This window comes from Condylura cristata, unplaced genomic scaffold (assembly GCF_000260355.1).
Source record: "Condylura cristata isolate star-nosed mole 26May11 unplaced genomic scaffold, ConCri1.0 scaffold00004, whole genome shotgun sequence".
NCBI classification, from domain to species: Eukaryota; Metazoa; Chordata; class Mammalia; order Eulipotyphla; family Talpidae; genus Condylura; species Condylura cristata.
Window position 1 is genome coordinate 4,903,731 of NW_004567105.1, and position 23,208 is coordinate 4,926,938.

The 23,208-nt window shown below is 67.1% G+C and overlaps 1 protein-coding gene across 1 annotated transcript; it reads right to left on the bottom strand.

Moving 5' to 3' along the window:
- Nucleotides 1-2,740: 2,740 nt before the first annotated feature.
- Nucleotides 2,741-22,842, bottom strand: CYTH4 (cytohesin 4). Its single transcript, XM_004675682.2, has 13 exons — nucleotides 22,771-22,842; nucleotides 16,247-16,329; nucleotides 15,006-15,070; nucleotides 13,848-13,914; nucleotides 12,429-12,547; nucleotides 11,260-11,340; nucleotides 10,885-10,997; nucleotides 9,263-9,411; nucleotides 5,955-6,066; nucleotides 4,969-5,045; nucleotides 4,573-4,644; nucleotides 4,015-4,169; nucleotides 2,741-2,831 (listed from the first exon to the last, which is right to left on the bottom strand). The coding sequence occupies exons 1-13, from the start codon at nucleotides 22,787-22,789 to the stop codon at nucleotides 2,759-2,761; spliced, it is 1,185 nt and encodes a 394-aa protein (XP_004675739.1). The 5' UTR covers nucleotides 22,790-22,842; the 3' UTR covers nucleotides 2,741-2,758.
- Nucleotides 22,843-23,208: the final 366 nt, after the last annotated feature.

Sequence of the window (23,208 nt, forward strand, 5' to 3'; positions counted from 1 at the left end):
AGGGGTCCGCCTAGGTCCCCGTCCAGGCCTTCCCACAGGCCTGCCAGCCGCACCCCGCCCCGTGGCCGCTCCCTCCTGCCTCTCCGATCCCTGAGGCAGCAGACAAGGCACCCCCGAGGCAGAGCCCAGAGGGACTGTTCAGTCCACCTCCGCCACCGAGGCGTCGCAGTGGCGTGGGGCTCCCAGTCAGCCTGTGTCAGGCCTGTTCCGTGCCTCTGAGCACCGCCGCCCTTTGTCCCTCTGTCCACCAGTCCCTGTGGCCCCTCCCCGGCCAGCCTGTGCCCGCCCCCTCGTGCCCCCTCGCGCCGTCCGTGGTGGACAGTGGGCTGGCTGCGTCCCTCCCCAGGCAGCGGCATCTCCCTCTTCCGCGAGCTGTGGGGGGGCGCTTGACCTTGGTAGGACGGGGTCACTCTGCCCTGCTCTGAGAGACCCTGGCTGGAGTCCAGTCCTGGGTGTCAGCCCAGCCCGCAGCCCCAGTGTGGGCCTGCTGACCCTCAGCGGCCTGTCCGGCCCCATGTTGTGGCCTGCAGTCCCGCCTCCCCTGCAAGGCCAGCACTGCCTGGCCCACCCGCCATCGGCGTCCACCTTCCAAGGGGCCTTTCAGATCAACCAGGAGCAGAAAGCCGGTCACCCTGGGGAGGGGTGTACCTCCAGGTATGACCCTGGGGCTGCTGGCTGGTGTATAGCCGGGGACCCCAGGAGCTGATCCGTGGGACGCCTTGTTGGAAGACTGGAGTCACGGCGGGGGGGCTGGGGCCTGGTCTCGATGACCACCCTTGGTCACCAAGCAGATACGGGTTACCTGGTCGGCAGCCCGTGTGCCCCCGAAGCCCTGGATGGCACAAGCACATTTTCGGCGTCACCCGTTGTCTCTGCCCCGGGTGACTCTGCCTAGGCTGCCCACACAAAGGCCCGGAGCCTGCTGTCCAGCTGCGTCCTGCCTCGTGCATCCCATGCCACGACTCCGTTTGTCGGGGTGGTGTTGCCCACCCACCACCCAGAGCCCTGAGGACGGGGTTCTGGCCCCCTCCGGGTCCCTGCTGCCTTGTCCGGCCGCCGCCCCTCAGGGCTGGGCGGCTGGACCCAGCACGGCGGACGCTGTCACAGACTGGCCGGCCCCACTCCTGCCTTGGTGCCGCGCTTTATTAGCCTTCTGAGTAATGGCCAGAGTTGCTCCTGCCCCCGCACGATGCGGGGGGGCGGGGGGGCCGGGCACCGGCGAGGAAGGGCGTGGACTCGGACCGCACGCCAGCACGTGCTGCTGGCCGGAGAGGACCCGAGGTGCCTGCCGCCGGCCCAGCGCCCCCCACTCCCCGGGACCTCCGGCTGCCCCCCCACCGCCAAGAGCGGCAGCAGGGGCAGGGCGGTGCCCAGGCTGGCCAAGGGCCGTGAGGCCCCTGCAGTGCCCGGCCAGAGTCTCTGCAGCACAGCCTCGGAGCCCGCCCCTCTCACCACGCGGAGCAGGGTCTGGCCTGGTGAGGCTGCCGCTGCGCCCGACCTGGCTGCAGGAGTGCCCGCTGTGGGAGGTGAGGGGGACGTTGCTCCCTTGCTCTGGGAGTCCACCTCGCTCCTGCTCGCCCACTCAGGCTGGCGGTGGGGCAGGAGGCGCCCCACGCCCTGCGCTCCTGCCGGGGAACTTCCCTCCAGGGGCTCCCCGGGCCTGTGTGAGGGGGTGAGCCACCGAGGGGCCTGTTGTGTTCGTTCGCAGAGTCCTCCTCCAGGGCCTCCTGGGAGCCCCGCCGGGCGGCTGGGAAGTCAGCGCCGCTCTGCTGGGCGGCTGCAGCAGGTGACCGCAGGGCACGCCTGCCCCGTGGCTCACGGTCAGTGCGCTAGCAGGGAGGCCGTGGCGGAGACTGCCACAGCTTCTGTGTCCCTCACTGACTCGGCCGCCGCTTCCCGGCAGCCCTCCTTGAGTGCTTGGATGTACCCCCGCCTGCAGGACCTACATCCTGGCACCCACACGTCTGTCTGGGTGCTGTCTGCCTGTGCGGAGAGGCCCCACCTGCCACCCACCCACCCCGCTTCCAAAACGGAAAGCGTCTGGGTTGGGGCTGTTCTGCCCCTGCGGCCTCAGCAGCCTCCGGTCAGAGCCCTTTGGCTCGGCGCGTGGGCGTGGGAGTCCTGAGTCACAGACGCCGCAGGGCGACCGCGCCTCGTCCTTCAGAGCGGGGAGAGCCAGCTCCTGCGATGGGGCTGTGCCTGCTGGCACCAGGGGACTGCCGAGTCAGAAGTGGCCGAGACATTTCTCCCCAAGGCCCAGAGAGGGAGCGCGACTGTGCTGAGGACACACAGCCCGTCGGAAGCGCAGCCGACCGAGACTCGGGGCCTGGACTCCCCGTCTGGAGCTCCTGGCAGTCGTAGCTGTGGTTCTGAGTTGTGTGTGTCCCGGGCGAGGGGGCCACGTCCCCGCCGAGGCCAGAGAAAGCCCCAGAAGGAGGAATCACGGCACGGCCCCCGCCCTTGAGGCTGGTGACATTTCAGAGTGCAAGGGGGGAGCAGGAGAGGAAACGGAGGCCCCGACGGGAGGGCCTGGCCGGGGTGCTGCTTCCTGGCTACCTTCTCGCTCCTTCCTGCGGTGGGTTTGGGGGGGCCGGCTGGGGGCCTCGCTGCCCGCTCTGAACCCGTGGAAGGGTCCCATCTACCCTCTCGAGCTCTGCGTCCCCCTCCTGAGGTAACAGGGGGAGGGGAGATGTCCATAGGCCAGGAACGGGTGTCCCGGGGTGGGAGCGGGTCTCCGGGCGCCGCGGGTCCTGGGAGCTCACTGCTTGCTGGCGATCTTCTTCTTCCGAGCAGAGACCAGGTCGTAGACGGGCACGCGGGTGATGCTGGCTCTGGAAGGAGAGCGGGTGCCGAGACTCAGGGCCGAGCTGACTGTCCGGGGGGTGTCTTGGCTCCGGGGCCTGCAAAGGGTGCGGGCCTCCTGTGCGGGGGTCAGCCTGGCCCGCGCAGGGACCAGGCCAGGTCGCTGGCCCCACCCGGAGACCCAGCGGCAGGGCTAGAGAGGGCGAGACTGAAGACCCTTGGGGGCTCTGTCCCCAGGTGTGCCCGGACCCTCTTCAAGCCCCTCCAGACTCTCAGACGGGGCTGGGAAGAGCCCCCTGCAGCCCGGCTTGTGGGCCTGGCACCACCCCCCCACTGGCTGTGTGGCCCCCCCGCGAGCCCCGCCCCTCTCTGGGCCTCAGTTTCCTTGTGCGTAAGCTGGAGGCGGCGACGACTTGGTGTTCGGCCTCACAGGGCTGCTGTGAAGTCCGCGGCCAAGACCCACAGGCCCCCGGCACGCCCGGCCCAGCCACATCCTCTGGCCCTCCCCGGGGTCTCGCGGCTCCGCGTGAAGGGTGTCCCCTGCCCCTCACCTGGCTTCCCTCTTCCTTCCCTTCGCCCGTCTCGGCACCTCAAGCCAATCCCGGGACAGGTCTTTCTCACCTGGCCACACCTGCCCCGTTTCTGGCCTGTGGCTCCCGGGTGCTCCCAGGAGAAAGCCACGCTCGTTGCCGTGGTGACTGAGGCCCGGCCGTCCTCTGCACCCTCCTCCCACCGCTCCGTCCCCACACCGCCCGGCTCCTCAACGGTCAGGTCCGTGACGGCCTGGCCCTGCCTGGCCCCTGCTGCCCGGCACCGGCCGCCAGGGTTTGGGCGCTTTCCAGCTGGGCCCTACGCCCACGCGCCCGCTCGTCGGCCTGCCGTGCCCTTCCTTCCGCCCGGAGGGCCCTTGCCCCGCTGCACCGGCTCGTGGCCCGGCGCCGCGGAGGCCGGGGCTCCCGGGCGCCTGGCGCTGGCCAACGAGCTCCACGCTGCTCTCGCCACGCTCCCGGCAGCCCCTGCGGTTGGCTGCTTTGCGCTGTGCCCTGGCCTGGCGCAGGCCCGGCCCACGGTGCGCGGGAAACACGGGCGAGAGGGGCTCGCGTGGCAGGAGCGGGACGGGCCTCTGGAGTCAGCCCTCCACCCAGCGCCAATGGGGGGCGAGGGGAGCAGAGGCTGCCGTCGGCACGGGGGCCCGTGCCGCCGCCCGCTCACCGGATGGCCTGGATCCACTGGTCCCGCTCCTCGGCGCTGGAGGCCGACACCCGGTAGGACTCGTGCTTGCCCTCCACCACCTTGCCGCCCCCATCGGTCTTGCAGGCCTTGATCTTCTGGCCCCGGGAGCCGGGGTTGTAGAGCTCCAGGCAGAACTGCGGGGAGCGCCCGGTGAGGGGGTGCCGCGCCGGGCAGGACCTGGCCAGCGACGGGACACTGCCCGCCCAGGCGCCTCCTGGACAGGAGGACGCACTACGTGCCGGGCTCCACCCCTACCCGGCACGGCCCCCCCATTTCCAGTGGACAGATAGGGAAACTGAGGCTCCCGAAGGAACGGAGACTTACTGAGGGTGCCGGGCCCCGTCGACACAGCACCTGACCACAGGTTGTGCCCTTCTGACGACCCTGCCCTGCCCCAAGGGCCAACCCCAAGCCGGAAGCCCGGGCCAACCAAAAGGGAAGCCGGCAACCCCCCCGGAGCACCCAGCCCAGCCGCTGCCCCCACCCTTTCCCAGGGAACCCTCCCAGCTGGCCACAGGCCCTGCACCAGACGCCTACTGGCTTCTTGGCGTCGTCCACCTTCTGCACAGACAGGTTCTCCAGGGGTATGATGCCCCGGGGCTCCTTGTCCTGCAGGGAAACGGGAGGGGGGGAGGGTCAGCACCCCGGGGTGCAGCCCTGAGGCCAAGGGCAGGAGGCGAGCTGCTGGGGTTCCCCAAACCCGCACTCTGTCCAGCCCTGGAGGGGTGGGGGGCAGCGTGTGGCGCACAGGGTGGGGAGTGGGAGACCCCTCGGCCCGCTTTCCCTCGGAACTTGGCCCTCGGCCCTCCCCTCCTCTTCTCAGCAGCTCAGTTTCCCCATCTGTGAAGCGGGCACGGAGGTGGGCAGGGCTCCAGGGCCCCACGCCCTGCTGGCGGGCCCGGGAGGGCCGGGGCGGGCAGGCTCTGGGCTCACCGTGGTGAACTCGAAGTAGTAGAGGCAGTTGTCGGTCAGGATGAACCAGCGCCGCTTCCACGTCTTCACGCGGCCCCCTGCGGGGCGGCAGCCGTCACCCCTCTCACCTGCCGCGCTCTCCCCACATCTCCCCCTTTCCCCGTGCTAGAGCCTGGCGGCTCCGTCACCCCAGGCTCCCCGAGCGGCAAGAGGAGGCCCCGGAGCGGACCTCCTGGCACCGGCTGCCTGCCTGGCACCTCTCGTTGGCAGGCCGCGCTTCAGCGGCCCAAAACGGCCCCCCAACTTGACGGGGACCTGGGCTAACCCATTCGTGGTGAGGAGATGGGGCCGCAAGGCTGAGGCCGGCGCCCGTGGCTGAGCCGAGATTCCAACCCCGGGTCCCGCGCCGCCCGCACCCGGCCCTGGTGCTGCCCCGAGACGCCCAGTGGTCACCGCCCATGGCTGTGGACGGAGGCCGAGGGCCCGAGCAGCCGGGGTCGGAGCTGGGGTCTGTGACCGAGAGCCTCCGGGGACGAGACCTGTCAGCTGGGCAGGCCGGGAGGCGGGGGGCTGGGCGGAGGGCAGGCGGGCCTGGAGAGGGCTCGATGGCCCCAGGCAGGCCGCGCACGCCGGCCTCTGTCCTCAGCTGCGCCGGGGGGCCGTGCCTAGCTGGGCTTCCCCTGCCCTGGGCAGCATCCAGGAGCGTGTGGGGGTGCCCCTCTGCAGGCCGAGACACCCCAGAGCCGCATCCTTCACCCTCCCCCCGCCCCAGGACGCCCACCTCTGCCATCAAGGCTGCCGGTGCTCTGTGGCCTCCGGCAGGTGCACAGGCCGCCCTGGGCCTGGGCTTCCTCGGACCCCTCCAGGAAGAGACGGGGGGGCTGTCTGCGCCTGCCAGCCTCGCCCCGCTCCCCGGCCCAGGCCCCCGTCCCCTCCATTCTGGACGGAAGGCGGGTGGGGCAGGCGAGCGCTGTGCTGGGGGTGTCGTGGCGGGAGCCCAAGCTCACCCAGCTTGAGCAGCCAGCCCTCGCGGTCGGGGTTGAAGAAGGTGTGAGTGAGGTCGTTGCCGTCGTCCTCCGGGATGGAGAAGGGCTCGCTCTTGATGCTGTCGAAGAGGTTCTGCCGGGGAGGGGGGGCTGCTGGGCCGTCCGCTGGCCGGTGGCCTGGGCCTGTGGCCTGAGCGGCCTTGAGGGACCCCTCGCCCAGGGCAGCCCCGCCGTCTCGTCCCGGCCTTCTCAGCGAGACCCTCCCCCGCGGCCCCCGGCCCACTCACCCCCATACTATGTGCCCCCTGCTCTGCCGTAGGGTGGGGGGCCAGCCTGCTGCCTCATCCGCAGCCCCCCAAAGCAGGTTGGCGCCCGAGGGCAGCTTTTAGTGCGTCGTGGGGGTCTCTTACAGCGCGGCTGACATTCAGAGGCGCAGCCTTGTGGAGTAAAGAGGTCCCCGTCCCCAGGGGTAAGCAAGTCAGGGCTGGGGCCTCCAGGGCAAGTGGCTGGTCCCTCGCAGCTCACCCTGTGCGATCTCTGTGAACCCCCAGTTCCATGCACACCGGCTCAGACTTCTACGTGTCTGTGAAGACACGCCAAACCTTCTAGTTCTGCTTATTAAAACCAGACGGCGCTGGCTCCCAGCGCTCAGGTGATTAAATCATTTCTTGTTGCTGCGTCTGTGTGTGCGGCTGTGCAGAGGCCTCCTCGAGATTTTTAAATGAAGCTGTCACGAGTGCTTCATTTCCCCCAAGTTTTAGAAATGGGGTTTGCTGGTGCGTCGAGCGCTTGCTGACTTCAGCAGGGGCGGCAGGCCGGAAGCGGGCTCCCCTGGACTGGATGTCACGGGGCCCCGGGTCCCGCCTGGCTGGGGGCCTGCCCGGGGAAGAGCAGGGTCCCCATTCTCTCTTTGAAGCCCTCGCAAATGGGAGCAGTGGAGGACCCCGCTGGCCTCTCCCCCAGACCCAGCCTGGCCCTGGGGATCCCCCAGTGGCACTGCCTGGGGAGCAAGGCCCTGCAGCAAAGCTGTCAAGCCACACAGATACTTGGGAGGCCCAACCAATGGGGTGCTGGGGGCAGACGGGTGCCTCGGCCTCCCACAACACCCACAGGGCCCCCAAAGCTTCTGTGGGTGCCTATCAGCATGCACACTCTGCCCTCACAAAGGAAAAGCAAACAGCTCATTTCACCCACATTTCCTGTATCTTGCAACAGCAGCCCCCCAACCCCCGCTCGCCTCACCATAAGAAAACACCCCCACACCCGTCGCTGCTAAGCTGCTGGCTCCGGCGCTTTCGTGGGCAGTGTGGCTGGGGCAGGACACGGCGGTCGCCGGCCGTGGCACTGGCCTGGCCTCTGTCCTCCCCTCCTTGGCTTCCTTCTGGGAATCACCACCCCTCCTCCTCGCTGCGCAGGTGTCTGGGACGGGGTGACCACCCCCTTCCACTTGCCCCCACAGGCGCCCGGAGGCGGGGGTGACTCACAGCTGGCTAATCAGTGACTGACTCGGTGTGTGAGACCCGGGGCAGCCAATAAATCTCAATCTGGGACGTTGTTCACTGGAAGCCTGGAAGCCTGGAAGCCTGCTTCCAGCTCCATCTGGGAGAGCCCGCAGAGGGGCAGCGCCCTGGAGGACAGGGCAGCTGCGAGGGGCGGGTGGACTGAGGCCTGAGCAGCCCCAGCCCCTCATCTAGCCACGCCTGAGCCGACGCGCCTGAAGCCCACGGACGCCCAGTTTTAGCTGGGGCTCCTCTTGCCGGAGGCCTGGGCAACACAGCCAAGCCTTCACCCCCGTCTTGCCCGCTGGTCTGGGGACAGGGGGTCAAACATGGACTGGAATCTGGAGTCCTCACCAACGATGAGACCCCCTGGCCAACTCTTCTGGGGCTCAGTTTCCCTCGCGCGTCAAGGGGGGATCGGACCTGCTGCCTGTGGGTTCCAGGAGGACCTGGTGAGACCGTTGCCCGGAACTGGGCTCTGGACTTGGAGACACGGACCAGGCCCCAGGAGGTCCTTGACTGCGTGCAGAAGACGCCCCGGACCGAGGGCTCATCCCCCTCCTGGGGCTCAGGTCCCCGGGACAGGGGAGGAGCACCCTCCTCGTCCTCTCGCCTCCTTCCCTCCTCCACGCTCACGCCACCCCCACCCCGCAGTTCTCCAGGCGGGTGTCTCCCTCAGCAGGTGCCTGCAGGCGCATTATCTCTGTCTCTGGGAGCTGTGTGAGGCTGTGAGGCTGGTGTCTTCTGCCCACCTTGCAGAGGTCAAAGTCACGCCTCAGGGCAGGGCTGGGATTTAAGGGCAGAGCAGGATGGCGGGGCAAGGGGGGGCTCAACCTGCCTGGGCCCCCAACTCCCACCACGCATCTCTGTGAAATCTGCTGACTTCGCACCCCGGGTGACCTCCTTGTGGGGCCTGGACCTGTGAGCTTAATTCCCGTACACCAGCCCCTTTAAAGGCTTTGCAGGCCCCCAGCTGGAACCCCGGCTTTGAACATCTGAGGGTGCTGGAAACCAAGTCCTCGCTTGACATTTGGAGAAGATGAGGCCCAGAGAGAAGACCCTGCAGCACAGGCAAGACCTGGGTCTCCTTGTGCCCCAGGAAGCTCTGGATTAACGAGCCACAGCAACCACCGCGGGCATGGGCTTCGCCTCTCATCTCTCACTGGTCCCATGCACTGGGGGTCAGAGAGGCCAAGCCAGCTACCCAGCACCACACAGTCGGACGATGTGGGAGCCAGGCCTCGCAGGAGCTGTGGCTGGACTCTGGCCCTCTGTTCCCTGTCCCCTCTGCACCCCACGCTGCCTCTCTAGGCAGCGAGCAGAATAAACCCTTCCCAGACCTCCCACGGAGCATTTGAAGCTAAAATGAGATAGTAAACCCAAAAGCCCCATGAGAAGAGAGATCCCGGGGTGCCGTGTGGCAGGGGTCGGGGGCTGCTTGCCAAGGAGCGGGGGTGCAGGGGCTGCATTCTGCATGGCTCAAGAGCTGGGGGACCCCTGTCCTCTCGGAAGGGCCTGGGCTCGGAGGACTTTCAGCTCTCTGAGGAGCGTCTAGGAGCTGGGTTCCAAGACATGGGCTGGCGGCCAGGCAGCCCCTTGTGGGAGCTGTGAGTGGTGGGTGCCCAGCACCCCCGAAGGCTGACCTCCCGGGAGGCCCATCTGCAGACGGCTGTCTCAAAGTCCGCTCCCAGGACAACCTCTTTTGTCTTTTTGCCACCAGACTGGTGGCCCTCAGCCAGCTCCCTCTTGGGGTGGTGTCTCAGAGGGCCCCCCTGGAGGGACAGCCCGCTGGAAGGCAGGGCCGCGGGGGTGGGCTCACGGCCCCCTTACCCGCAGCTGCTCCTCCGGCAGGTCGCTGCCGTTGTTGATGCCGCGGTTCATGGCCACGAAGCGCTCGAAGGGCGTCTTGTCCCGCACGCTGGGGTTGTGGAGGCTGGTGTTGAGCATGATGACGGAGAAGGACAGGATGTAGCAGGTGTCTGCGGGGTGGCGCTGGGTCACCCGGGGCAGAGCCGGCCGTCGTGGCCCTGGCGGCCGGCCTCCTGGTCAGCCCGGAACTGGCTGCGCCGCGCTGGCTGGACTCCGGCAGCCCTGGCGGCCGGCCTGCCCTGTGCACCCCGACCTGCACTTCTGCTCCACGGGCCCCGCCCCAGCCCCCCCTTCTCTCCCAGCTCCAGCTCCAGCCTCCTCCCCGCCGGGCGCGCCCAGCCCCCTGCCCACCCCGTTCTCTGCCTCCTCGGGACTCAGGGACGCTCAGGACAGCGCTGTCCGGGGCTCGGCCTCGCGCCGCCGGCTAACCGCAGGACTCCGGCAGCGGAGGCCCGTTGCATGGCCCGTTGCCCGTTCCGTGGCCTGGCTGGGGCCGTGGGAGGGGCCCTGGCCGCTCTGGGTCTTTTGTGGGGTCTGCAGCCCTGGAGCCAGAGCAGGGAGTCCGGCTGTGTCCCCAGCGCTCTGACTGACCTTGGGGAGCACGGGGCTGCCCTGAGCTTTGGCCTCCCCACCTGCGGCCTTAGCGGGGGGAGCGGTGGGGGGCGGTGGGGGGGCTCCTCGGAGGTAGCTTTGGGCTCCAGGACAGCCGGACCGGAGCTCCTCGCAGCTCACGGCAGCCCAGGGCCAGCCGTGTTCCCCCGCTTACAGAGGCGGACACGGGCCACAGGAGGCTACGTCACAGGCCACAGCGTAGGTAGTTGGGGTGCGATGCAGATTTGCCTCGGAACCCCCCTGCTCATCAGTGTCTGTTGAGCGCCCACTGAGTGCTTGGGCTGGGTTCCCTGGTGAAACTGGTACGGCCCCACCCTTGGGGGTCTGTGGACTCGGGGGGCGGACAGAAAGCCAAGCATCGAGTCCGGTTTTACATGAACCCACAAGCACGTTAAATGCGTCTGTGGGGCTTGCTCGGGGGCCACAGCCAAGAAGTGCTGGCAAGGGTAGTGCCAGCCTCAAGGATGATTGAGGGGTTTCTAGGGGCAGAGGGCTCAGCCCCTAGGGGGCGCTCAAGAGCGGGATGGGTTGATGTGCCCGTGCTCACTTCAGACAGACAAGAGGCCTCTTGCCCTCCCCGGAGGGGCAGTGTGGGGGACGGACCTTTGCTGATATCTCATATACCTCTGCATGCCCAAGCCTGGACTCCCGTCCACAGCCCCTTCTCCTTGCAACCTCCTAGAGAGCTCCTCCCCACCCTGCGAGCCCCACTTAGACCCCACCCGCTCGGAGGCCATCCTGGACGCGTCCACTCCCCGTCCCTGCCTCCCCGCGGCATCCTTCCTCTGCCCCGCGACGGTTGGCCCACCCAGCCCTAGCAGCGGCCTGGCCTGGAGCTGAGCCCAGTGAGGGCCCGCGAGGGGTCTGGAACCCCAAGGTCTGGGTGTGTGGGGAAGCCTGCGGGAGCGGGGCGGCCGTGGCCCTCGGGGCGCAGTGCTGCGGGCCGGGCCCGGGCCCTCCCACACCGGCACCTGTGGACTGGAAGACGCCGGGGTTGCAGAGGCAGTATCGGGTGGCGAAGGTCTCCATCATCCGGTCGATCTTCTGGGCCTCGCCCGGCAGCCGGAAGCTCCACAAAAACTGCCTGGGGGAGCAGGGGCTGGTGTGGCGGGGGGCTCTCAGGGGTGCCCAGAGCAGAGTGGGGTCGTGCTGCCCAGAAGGTTGTGCTGGCCAGAAGGCAGCCAGGAAATGCCTCCTCGCACACTCTGGGGGTGAGCACGTGCTCCCCGCCCACGGGAGCCCCACAGACCTGCAGCCCAGGCCTCCTCAGCCCTGGGGGCCTCTGCTGCTCCCAGCCCCGACTGTGCCACCTCGTGGGCTGGGCCCCTGCGTCCAGGCTCACTCACCTGAGGGCCTGCACGAGGTTGAGGTTGGCGAACTCGTGGCAGTCCACAAAGGCCTGGAGCACCTGCAGGTTGAAGGGGTCCCTGGGAAAGGGGTGGAAGGCAGGGAGGGGTGCGTTGGGGTCTTGCTGGGACCCCTGGAGCCCGGTGAGTGGGGGACAGAGGTGGAGCAGACCTCCCCCCCTCTGGCTCCAGCCGAGTCTGGGCTTCTCACATCTGCCTGACCTCTGTCCACCCTCCCAGCCCCCAGGGGCACACCCAGGTCCGCCCACCCCGAGCAGACCCCCCACACCCCCTCCCCGCTGCTGGATCAGCATAGCTCCGGCTTTGGAGACCCGCGGCCGGCCCAGTCACCTCGTCCCTGCCACTGCCCGCCTGGGTGACCCCCTTCAAGCCACTGGACCTTCAAGCCCCAGTGACCTCAGCCTTGTCCACCCACACGGCCTCCCTCTGCCCTGCCTTCTAGTCACCCGCCTCCCTGGCCTGCTCAAGAGCGGGAATCCGCTGGGAGCCTGGGCGATGCATCACTAGCTGGCTGGCCCAGCCCGCCATTCTCACTGGCCCCCAGAGGGCTCCCCTGACTCCCGTCAGAGCACCACCGACTGCCATCTTGCCACCGACGATTCCTCCCCGCCTCAGGGCTCGCCAGCCCGCTCCCTTCGGTCACGCTCTGCCCCGGGGCCTTTGCACACGCCTTCCTTCAGCCTGGGATGCGCCCCGCCCATCTCTGCAAGGCTCATCTTTTAGTCTCAGTCAACTGTCATGACCCTTCCTGTCACAGCCTGCGGCCCCCACGCCTCTCGCCTCCTGCTGGATTTGTGCTGCAGAGAATTTAGACGTTTCTGACATAGTTCACGTATTTCGGGGCCTGCCGTCCTCACAGAATGTGCCTCCCCCGAGGCAGGGTTTTGTCTGTCTTGTTTACCGCTGTGAACCCAGGGCTTAGAACAGTGCCTGGCACAGTGGATACTAAAAATATGTTTGTGGGAGGAAGGAAGGAGGCAGGGAAGTTCTGGTCCAGAGTCCGCAGGCATGAGCAGCTTGCCCTCGGGTCCCAGAGTTCTGACGCTGAACCTAACTGGCAGAATCACTCACCTGCGAGCACACACACTCACCTGCGCACCACACCCCTGCCGCCCTCTCCCCACCCCCCCACCCCCGGCCGCCCTTACCGTTCCCCTAAGTAAGAGCCAATGGCTGTCTTGTTGAGGCCCTCGCCCTTGTACAGGAACTGGGCGATGTCCTGGACGCTGGGATTCAGGTGCTTGTGCTCAGTGAGATACTGGATGCCCTGAGGGTCACACACAGAGCCCGTGAGAAATGTCCACCCCTCGCCCCTGCACAGCGGCCAGCCTGGGAGGGGAGAGGGGGGAGCCCCTGTGACCGGAGCCCCGGGTCCAGCATTCTGGCGCCAGCACAGTCTTTTCTGGAAAGCAAGGATCCCTTCTCAGTAAAAGCTATTTTGTGAGGTGGTGAGATCCCCATCACTGGAAGCATGCAAGGTGGGATGCAGGTTCCTGCAGTGAACATGCCAGGCTAGGGACTCCCTGGGTCTCCTTCAGTCTGACTGTAGCAGCAGGGATTCCTCTGCCCACGACTATAAAAGTGTTTCCTTTTCTCTCACAAGCCATCTATGTCCAGTGCATAAATATCAGAAAAACAGCAAGGAGGAGAAGCATCCTCTCCTCGGGGGGCCGGGGAGCAGACTCTCCTGCCCCTTCCCTGTGAGTGTGGAGCCGCCCCGCCGCCCAGGGAAACCTGCTCCCGACTGGACAACCTCTGGTCTCTGATGCGGCCACGTGCCCCGGAACCCTCGGAGTAGAGGTTGCTGGAGGATGGGGGGCAGGCGGAGGCTCTGTGTGAGGAGCCCCCCGGGAGCCCCGCAGGCGCTCGGGGGAGCACCCGCTGGTGAGCACGCTGGCACGTGTGGGGCCTGTGTGCACGTGACGCGTGTGTATACGCGTGTTGTTCACGTGAATGAGCAGGGCCCGAGGGCCGCAGCTGTGCAGGTGGGTGGGTGACCCTGCGCCTGTGCCCGGGAGGCGGCAGCCTCTAAGCCAGAGCGGTACATTTCCGGGCACCGCAGCAGGGCAGCCCCCTGGCAGCCCTGACGGCCTCTGCGGTGCCAGCTGTGGTGACTGGTGAGCGCTGGTCTCTGTTCCTCCAGGAAAGGTGTCCAGCTGCCAGCCAGCTGGGTGCAGGTGGGAGCGGGCGGCCTGAGGCCAGTGGGGGCAGGATGCAGGAGGGAGCCAGGGAGCACAGTGGCTTTGCCCTGAGCCCCCGCGCCCCCGGGCTGGCTGCCCGCCTGGGGGCTGGTGGGAGGCTGAGCCCGACTCCAGGGCTCGGCTGTCCAAAGCCCACGCAAGGGCAGGAGACAGGCCCAGGGCCGAGTGCACACCTGTCAGAGACGCCACCCTCCCTGGCTCCCACTGCGCCCGGGGCGTGGTGACGAGCCCCAGCCGGGACAGGCGGCGGGGGTGCGGACGTGATGCTCAGCCTGGCTGGGCCTCAGCGACCTCACCGGCAGGGGGGTCACTGTGAAGCTTCCGCACGCGGCTGCCCTGACCCGGGGACCGCCCCCAACCGCACACCTTCATGGGGTCCATGTTGAACTTCTTGCGTCCGATGCACAGCTCCTTCTCCTTCTGGGCCATCCGGCTGGGGACACAGCAGGTCAGCCGGGCTGCTCCAGGACCCTGAGCACCCCTCCAGTTCCCAGGGGCCCCTCCCTTAGCGAGAGGGCCTCCAAGTGGGGCCCCCAGGCCCCTGTCAATGCCTCTTGGGCCCCGCACCTGCATTTTAATGAGCCGCAAAGCCGTGGCTTTGGGTGGGCGTGGGGGTGCATGTGAGGGCCTGTGCAGAATTTCTCTCGGAGGAGATTGCAGGGGACCCCTGTGCTGGGGTGGGAGCAGAGGCCAGGGAGGCTGGGGTGAGAGCACAGGCTTTGGGGAAAATCCCCCCACTGCTTGCTGGAGGAGACGCTTTGGCCTGACACATCTCTCCTGGCCTCAGTTTCCTCATCTTTGAAATGGGTTCACACCACCGCCTGCCTCCCTCCCAGACTATTGGGAGGTCAGAGCACTGAAAATGCTGCAGGTCAGTGCTCTGTAGAGGACGCGCACTGTGGGGACCCGAGCAGATCCCTGGGGACACAGGGCCAAGACTGTGCACACCGGTGCAGCCGTTCCGTGGGCTGGGAAGGATGAGAGTAGAGGCTTCTGAGAACCAAGGTGGGGGGCCGGATCTCCCGGGACACCCTACACAGGGCTCAGTGCCCCGGAGCCCTCGGGTTAGCAGGGCCCAACCACCTTCCTGGGCTTGGGAGCAAACAAGGCCCAGAGGGCGAGGGCCCAGCCGCGGTCACGGGGCCAGTGAGTCTTCCCACAGAAAGGCCAGAGAGGGGGGCCTGAGGGCGGGGTGAGCTGGACCAGCCCCGCCTTGCCACGGTCCCAGCTCCTGTCTCCCTGGGGTCCTCGGCCTCCTGCCCTCTGGGCTGCCCCTCAGCCCATCCCGGGATGCTCTGGCCAGCGCGGGCGGCTCGGGCCGGAGAGGCTGTGAGGACCTTGTCGCTCAAGAGCGGGCCTGCAGGCCGGCGAGGCCCAGGCCAGGCCACGGTGGGCTCGGGCCATCCTCTCCCTATCTCGCCGCCGCGGCCTGCTCCGCCGGGCTCTACTCTCTGACTGGCACCGCCCTGCCCACTCACAGCGGGGGCGCCCTCGGCACCCCACGCAGCTCCCCGGGGTGCTCACCCTTCCTCCGCAAGCTCGAAGCAGTCGATTTGCGCAAACACATCTGCGATCTCGTCCTTCAGCTTCTGTGGGGTGGCGGAGGGGAGAGTCAGGGCCAGCTGGGGTGGAGAGGCCTCCGCTCCGCCACACGGCCACTCCCAGCCCAGGCACGACTCCCAGGCTGTCCTGAGGCCCCCTGGGGACGCCCCGCCCCACAGTCCCCTCCGCAGACGCCTCCTGTCCTGTGCTCGCAGCCGCCAGCTCCCCGCCTGGGCTCCGTCCCTCTCCCTGTCCTACTGCCGTGGGGTCCCTGCCCCCCCCGCCGAGCCGGCCCACAGGCCCTCCTCCACCCGCCGCCCCCAGTCTGAAGCTCAGCTTGGTGCTGTCCTCCCCTCCTCACCCGCCGGGGCTCCCTATCGCCCCCCAGGCAGGAGGGGGCGCCCTGGGCCCTGTGACCCGGCCCGGGCTCCTCCCTGAGATCTCTGGGGTACTGGTGATGGGAGGGCCCTGGGGGCTTGTTTTGGGGCTCCGAGCTTCTCCGGGACCCTGTCTGGGCCCTGTCAGCTCCTGTCATTGAGCCCTTGGCTGAGTCACGGAGAGGCTTCCCCGCCGGTAAGAGGGGCCTCCTCGCAAGCATTACCTCTGCGGCCTGACTATCGGGCTGGAGCCCGTGGGGGGCCAGCTTTCAGGGGGCTGGCAGCGGAGAGGGTTGGGGTCAGGAGGGCGGTGTGAGCTGAGAGTGGAGGTACGAGGAGGAGCAGCCGTGAGGAGAGCTTGGGGGTGCGGGCTGGCACCCGCCGGCCGGGGCGCCGAGCACAGGTAAGCCGACACTAGACATGGCCAACGGCCAGCGCAGGGCTTGCCCTGCTGTTGACCAGATGGCCACACTTTAGGGCAGATGAAACAGGCCACCACGGGGTTGAGGCCTTACCGGGCCACAGGGTGGGGTGAGAACCTGCCAGGGATGAGACGGGGAGTGGGGGCTTGGGGTGGGGGGGGGGGAGGGGGGGTGGGGGCCCTCAGTCTCTCCTCAGCACCTCCCGCCCTGCTGTCCCGTTCTTGCCGGTCCCAGCAGCTGGACCCACGGGCGGAGGCCCCGGGGCTTCTGCTCCCCCACGCAGGGGCGGGGCGGGGCGGGGCGGGCTCAGTCTGGCGGGCTCTATGCCCAGGCTGGGTCAGGGCGGGGGGAGAGGGATGCCAGCGTGCGCCGAGTTGCTTGTGGGGGTTTGGACCTGGACACGCGTGCTGTGCGGGGCACCCACCTGGATGTCCTCCAGGAGCTGCTTCCGGTGCCACTTAATCTGCTGCAGCTCCTCTGTCTCCCCGCTGCTCAGCTCTGCTGGGTCTGGAGAGGGGAGAAGCAGGGCCCGCCTCACTCAGCCGCTCTCTCCTCCACCACGCAGCTCTGGCCACGCCGGACAGCTCTTTGTCCTGGGCTCCCTCTTCCTGGGGCCCGACGTCACCTCCTCCGAGGGGCCCTCCCTGACCGCCCCGTCTGAAGCTGCCTCTCCCACTGCCTTCCTACCCGGCGTTATGTCTCCTCAGTCCCTCTGCGTCCAGGCTCCCCGAGCTTTTCTGGCCTGCTCATTACACCTCAGCTCACACGGGCAGCCCAGCCTCTATTCTGCCCCACGTAGAACGTGCCCGACACATCGCAGGCACTCTATAAGCTATTTGCGGAGACATTCATCCTTCCCGGAGCTCCATCAAGGGGTGACAAATCTATCGCTTGTCCACTTATTTCTTTGCACAACCAAGAAGTGGGGGTTCACTTCTGCCTTGAATCCCACTGGCCAGCTGTAGTCACATGGCCACACCTAGCTGCAAGGGAGGCTGGGCACTGAGCCCTGGATAGGGTGGTCCTCAGAGCCTTACTATGTAAGATGGGGGGCTGGAGTGGGGGGCACGTCTTCCAGGTCTTGCCCCCACACCAATGCTCAGGAAGGAGCGGTGAGCCAGTGTCCAGCGTGTGCACCAGATTCCTGGCAAGGTACGATGCTGCTTCCCACATGGCATCGCCTCCATCTCCTCCCTCCCCCATTGACACCTCTTCCAGCATTCTCCCGGTTAAAATCTGCATGGACTCCCAGCCACCTAGAGGGGAAAGTCCTCACCCAGGGCTAGGGCCTCCGCCATCTCCCTGGTGTCTCCAGCCAGCCTACTCCCTGCCATTCTCAAAAGGGCCAGGGCAGCCTGCCGGCTCCTCACTGCCCCCCGAGCTGTCTCAGGCTCGGCCTGGCTCCCCCACCTTGGGCTGCGCGGTTCCCCCAGCCTGCCTGTCTCCTGCCTGCCAACCCTAACCCTTCCCGACGCCCAAGGCCCGGAGAGGGCAAGCGCCTGGTCACGTTTCTTAAAGACGTTGCAAGGACGGGGTGGCCTCTGCCAGTGTCGCAGAGAGAACACCAGGCCCGCCTTGCCCCTCCCCCTCCCGTCGCTGCATCAGCTGCCGAGGACGTGGACATCAGGGGTGGGCACGCAGGGGGCAGCACCAGGCTGGAAGGAGCCTGGCCCCTGGGCAGCTGTTTGGAGCAGAGAGGCAGGAAGAAAAGCTGCACCCGCGCTCCCGGGCTGTAGCGCAGCTCGGCTCTGGGTCCGAGGCTGGGGAGGGCTGGGAGGCAGGAAACAGAGAGGTCTGCGGAGAGCCAGGGGTGGCCTGGCGGGACCGGGCACCCAACGTGCAGAGCTTTGCGAAGACGAGAGTTCTCAGCAGGCAGCCGCCACGGGGCGCTCACCACGCAGACACAGTGGCTTGTCCCGATGGCATCAGCCGGCCTCTGACTGGCCAAGCCAGGGCTGGCCCCCTGGGCCCAGGGGTGAGGTGGCCACGTGGCCTGGATAGACGTGATGCACGGACCTGCTCCTCCGGACGCCCCGGCCTACGGCCATGCTGAACCCCACCTGCCAGCGACAGAAGCTGCTGCTGAACCTGTCCTTTGTCAAGAAGGAGCCAGCGCCTCGGCGGCGGGTCGGCTCCCATGGGTCCGTTTGGGCGAAGGCCAGTCCTGGCTCTGGACCGGAGTCCACACGCGCTCTGGATGCGAGGTTGACTTTGCCGCCCGCAGAGCCCCGGCTGACCCGGCTACCCAGGGGCTTCCAGAGCCCCGATCTGCCAACACAGAGCCCCGCGTAACATCCCACTGCAGCGAGGGACCCCCTTTATAGTAAGGAGGTGCGGCCAGGGAGTCTGGCCCTCCCACAAAGGCTGTCCGCCTCCAAAAGACGCTGGTCTGAGGGGGCAGCGGAGAGGCCCCTAGAAGGGGCAGCTGTGTTGCCAGCCTGCTGGTACCCTCCTGCGTGCCCAGCCCACGGCTGTGCGATGGTGCTGTCCTGACAGGGAATCACCTGGGCTTGAGAAGAGGGGTGCGAGCCCCCCGCATCCTCCCAGTGGCCACGGGGGAGCGCTCCTCCCTGCCGCTGCAGCAGGGAGCTCCTCATCCCGAGACCCTGGCGCCCGGGGTGGGGCGGGAGGAGGCGAAGGCGAGGAAAAATCCAGGCTCGTTCGTTCATCTTTAAGCTCAAGGACGCCTGTTCCGCGCATGCGAATTATGTCATCTCATCTTCACAAGGCTTTGGAGCGAGTCCGTTTCAGTTTGGGGCCCAGAGAGGCGAAGCGACTTGTCCTGGGTCACACAGCGGGAAGCAGCAGCGTGGGGCCGGAGCCCCAGCTCGGCTTGCTGCTGTCTCAGCCTGGGGCCCGGAGAGGTGGGCGCTGTGCCCCCTGGGGGCGCGGGTGGGAAGGTGTGGAAGGTGGCGTGCAGGCATGAGCGGGGACGAAGCCGGGGAAGGCGGCGGGCCGGAACCTTCTGTGGGGGGAGGGAAGCGCAGTGACGGTGGGAAACCCTATGACCTCCGGCCGGCTCTGGGCGGCAGGTCGGCCTTTTCTGTGCTGTCCGCTCGCGTTCTCTGGTTTCCTGTTGGCTGGGGCTGTGTCCTGCAGGTCCGTGTGGTTCAGGCGGGGGCCGGGGGGCCTGCGGCTGGGGCTGTGGTCGGGGAGAAGCCAGGTGGGGCTCTCGAGTGTCTGTGGGTGGTCGCATGCAGTGGAGGAAGAGAGAAGTGGGGGTCCCGGTCCCAGGCAGCTCCCGGGCCCACTGACCCGCTCCCCTCTCACGACCGCAGCACCTCAGCGCACCCCAGCTCCAGGCCCTCCCCAAGCCTCGGACCGTCCTGGCCTCACAAACTGTCACGGAGACCCAAAGGGAACCTCTCTTCTGGGGGACCCTCTTCCCGAGTCCTCAAAGTCTGGGAGTGGCCCCAAGAAACCCCGCGGCTCCTCCTCGGGCCTGCGCCTCCCACACCCCTCCGTCCTGGCTGCTGTTTGGGCGACATCTCCCGGCTTGCACTCCGCCCCTCCAACCAGGGCCATATCCCAGGGCATGAAGGCCTCATGCTTTGCTGCCCCCCCAGGCCTGCGGGTGTGACCCCCTTTCTCGTCTCACTTGGGGCCTGCTCCTGCCCCGGCTGGGCCCTGAGTGCCGCCCCCACTGTTCCTGGGGGCCCCCACCCCTCCCGCCAGAGGCCCCTGCCCCCACCGTTCCCTGGCCGCGGCCCCTTCCTCTCCTGCCTGCCGGAGCCCCCATTCCCGCCCCAAGCTCTGCTCCGTGCCCGGTGCGGCCTGGGCAGCGTCTCCTCCCTCCCGCCACGGATGGGCAAGCCGAGCCCGAGGGCAGGCCCCGGTGAGCACCACGAGGTGCGGGCAGCGGCCGGCGCCCCCGGCCCACGGCCTCGCTGCCCTGGAAGGAGGCGCCTGAAGCTCAGAGAGGCCGCGTGAGCTGCGCCAGGCGGCCCAGCGGCACACAAACGCCAACGCAGCCACGGCGGAGCACCGAGATGAAGCAGAGGCCTGCAGCCCGGGCCGCCCCGCTTTCGGGTGAGAGACAAAAGGAAGCGGCTGTGCCGGCGGGGCCCGGGTGGGGGTCAGCGGCTTGGCGGGGCGGGAGCGGCTTCCCTCGCCCGTCTCCCCCGTGGCCGGGCACGTGCATCCTTGCGCCTTGCGCCCCCTCGGGCCCCCAGTGTCCCCGTCAGGTCCTGTCCCCAACAAACAGCAGCACACCAAGTGCATCCGAACCCACGGGGTGGCGCTGCTGGCTCCGGGCGGCTCGGGCTGCCCAGACCCTTCCCCTATTTTTACTAAAGAGCGGGGACTTCCCCCCTTTTTGGCGCTGCTGAGGTCCAGGGGCAGTGACCAGGGTCCAGCCTGAGCGCGGTCACTTCCGATTCCAAGCCTGGAGCCGGTGGAGCTTCAGGCACAGGCTTGCTGGACACGGGTTTTCGCAGCCACAGCGCCGAGACACCGGTAACGTTGCCGCCAGCGCCCTTTGCACCCCCTTGGCTCCGGGAGGGCCACAGCTCACACGGCCCCCCGGACTACCGACCACCCTGCCTGGGCCCGGGCACCTGCCCCCGCCCTGTGCCCAGGGGAGCCACGTGCCCGGTGCCCGTCACAGCTCCCCGGAGCCCCCTCCCACTTCCCCTTCGTCCTTCCGCTTTCCCGTCGTATTTTTAGAACTCTCTCTGCTTGCAGCCGGATTTCAGGACAGCTGGCCTAGCTTCCCCTTTCCAAGGCGGGTGCTGTCCTGGGGCCCCAGCAGAGGCCCCTCGGAGCTGCAGGGGCACACGCTCCGCGAACCGCGGCAGGGGCTGCCTGGACTGGGGTGGGCGGCTGCGGCTTCCTCCCGCCAGCGCCGCCTCTATTTTTAACTGCATCCTCGCCTTGCTGCGCTGTCTTTGGTCACATAGGGCTTTGCTGCTTGGACCTTTAACCTTTGAGGCCTGGTGGAGGGGGCCTGCCCTGCATGCACAGCTAGAGAACCGGAGGCCCCGGAGGGGGTTTGCTACCACCCTGTCAGTGCACAGGTTGGGAAACTGAGGCCCGTGGAAGGGCGACATCCGTTATGAGCACTGGCAGCTGGGCACAGGGCTGGGAGCTGAGCCTGGCCTGGCTGTCTCCCAGACAGCTGCTTACACGGGACAGTCTGAGCTCAGAGGGAAGCCACCTGGCGCTGGAGCAGTAGCAGTAGCAGTTAAGGAGCTGCTTAGCTATGAGAGGAATGGCTCTCATCCATTGCCCCCACCTCCTCCAGGAAGTCTTCCCAGATCTCGCTGTTCAGTGGGAAAGTTTTTTCCTCCTCCACTTGATCTCTGTCTCACACTCGCCCGTGTCATGGACCAGCATTTCCCCTGGGTTGACACCAGCTTTAGGTCACTGTTGTCCCCAGCATCACATGGTACAGGGTTTGCAGAGCAGAGGACTAAGTGTAAGACGGTTGGTTGTATGGATGGACGGTGGGTGGGTGGGTCGATGGGTGGATGGATGGATGGTGGGTGGGTGGGTGGATTAATGGGTGGATGGATGGATGGTGGATGGGTGGGTGGATTAATGGGTGGATGGATGGGTGGTGGGTGGGTAGATGGATGGTGGGTGGGTGGATGGGTGGATGGGTGGTGGGTGGGTGGATGGGTGGTGGGTGGGTGGATGGATGGATCAGTGGATTGATGGTGGGTGGATGAATGGGTGGTGGGTGGGTGAGTAGATGAACCAATCAATGGTGACCTCAAACCTCCCAGTGAACCAATATGCTGAACCCATTCAATCCAGCCTGAAAAAAGCAGGGACCACCTTTGGCCCCTCCCCTCTGCCCCAGCCTGGGCTGACCTGGGCTCCCTCTACTCCGGTGACTGGCTGTCGCTACTCTGCCACTTCGGGCCTCCTGACGTTGGGAGTCAGCGCTCTTCTCCAGCTTGCCTTTGGGAGCCTCCGTTTCCTCATGTGCCCCATGGGGATAGCCACCCCTGTTCCTCGGCATGCGAAGGCCCCAAAGAACAAAGCAGTGGTGGCGGAGACGCGCTCCTTCTGGTCTTGCTTCACCCTGGCGTTGCTGGCCCCTGGAATCAGGCCCGTGTCACGGGGCCTTTGAAGCAGTGGTGGTTCTCTAAATGTGTTCCCCAGAGCCCACATTTTACATTTGCTTCCTTGCCATGTCAGGGGTCTGATTGCTCTGTTAGGCTTTGTTTGGAAAAGGGTTGTGCTGCTAACAGGGTTGACTGACGTCATCTGGGCTGGGGAGCCCTTATCTGCCGGGATTCCGGGTAAGTAATGCCAGAACGTTCCGAGACACAGCCAGAGCCTCAGCCCTCCTATCTGCCACACAGAAGCACAAACCAGCCAGTGCTGTCCCAACCCGGGACACCCCAGAGCGGGGGGCCGCAGCCATGGCCCTGTGCTCGTGCGTGCCCGCCCCACTGGCTCTCAGCGCTGCCCTCAGTTTCCCCGAAAGGCTGTCCTCAAAGCCCCACAGGGCTTCGGGGCCCACCGTCCTCGTGCTCAGCGCACCTCTCTCAGCCCCACCTCCGGCCTTTGCCCTCTGAGGCTGCTCCTCTGCCTGGGATAGTCTTTCCCCAGAAACCTGCACGGGGCACTTCCTGCCCGCTTTTATGTCTCTGCGGTGTCTCCTCTTGAGACACTGCCCCTCGCCCTGCTCTGCTGTTCTTCCACCCTCATTGTTGGTCACCACCCGCATTGTTGATGCCGCTGTCCGCCGCCCTCTGGGGCGTCAGCCGCCCTCCGAGGTGTCAGCCGCAAGGGCAGGGATGGGCTCGCTTCATCCGGCCTTTCAGAGTCTGGGTGCAGATGGCCCGTGCCTGAGCACCACTGCAGGCGTCTTCCAGTGCCACCTGCTTGGATCTTTTTCCTCATCAGCTCCTCCCAGAAGCCTGGGAGGCCACCTGCTACGAGCCCATTCTACAGAGGGGGAAGCTGAGGTCCCCGGAGGTGGTGCCAGGTGCTTACCTGGGGGGCACAGGTCCATCCTGAAGCCTCCGGGGAAGTGGCTCGCGCTCCGGCTCCCCACCCAGCTGTAGCTGCGGCTGGCCGGCTGGGGCTGTGTCACCCTGCTCCGCAAGGCCCCTTCCCTCTCGCTTCTCCGCCCCCGTTGGGGAGGAAGTCCTGCCTTCTCTGCTCTGATGCAGCCTAAGCAGGACTTCCCACATTCATGTGAACAACAAGAGAAGGGTGGGCGCAAAAGGAGAAAGACACTCGTCAGTCCACAAAGGATGGTGGGCAACAGAGGACAGAACTTTCTCTAGGGGGTGACGGGGTCTCACCAGCAACCCTCCCACAGATAAGCTGAGTCACCCAACTCAGTGCTCCAAGGGGAGCCCCGACCTCCCACCCCACAACTCTTCCATCAACTCTCACTGGAAAAGAGAAACAAATCAAAAAGTGAGC

Excerpts from the sequence above, each read along its gene's own strand:
- CYTH4 (XM_004675682.2), bottom strand. Across the intron at positions 11,341-12,428 it reads GGCTCTTACTTAGGGGAACG|GGACCCCTTCAACCTGCAGG; the intron begins GTAAGGGCGGCC and ends CCCCTTTCCCAG. Across the intron at positions 9,412-10,884 it reads CGGCGTCTTCCAGTCCACAG|ACACCTGCTACATCCTGTCC; the intron begins GTGCCGGTGTGG and ends GCCACCCCGCAG.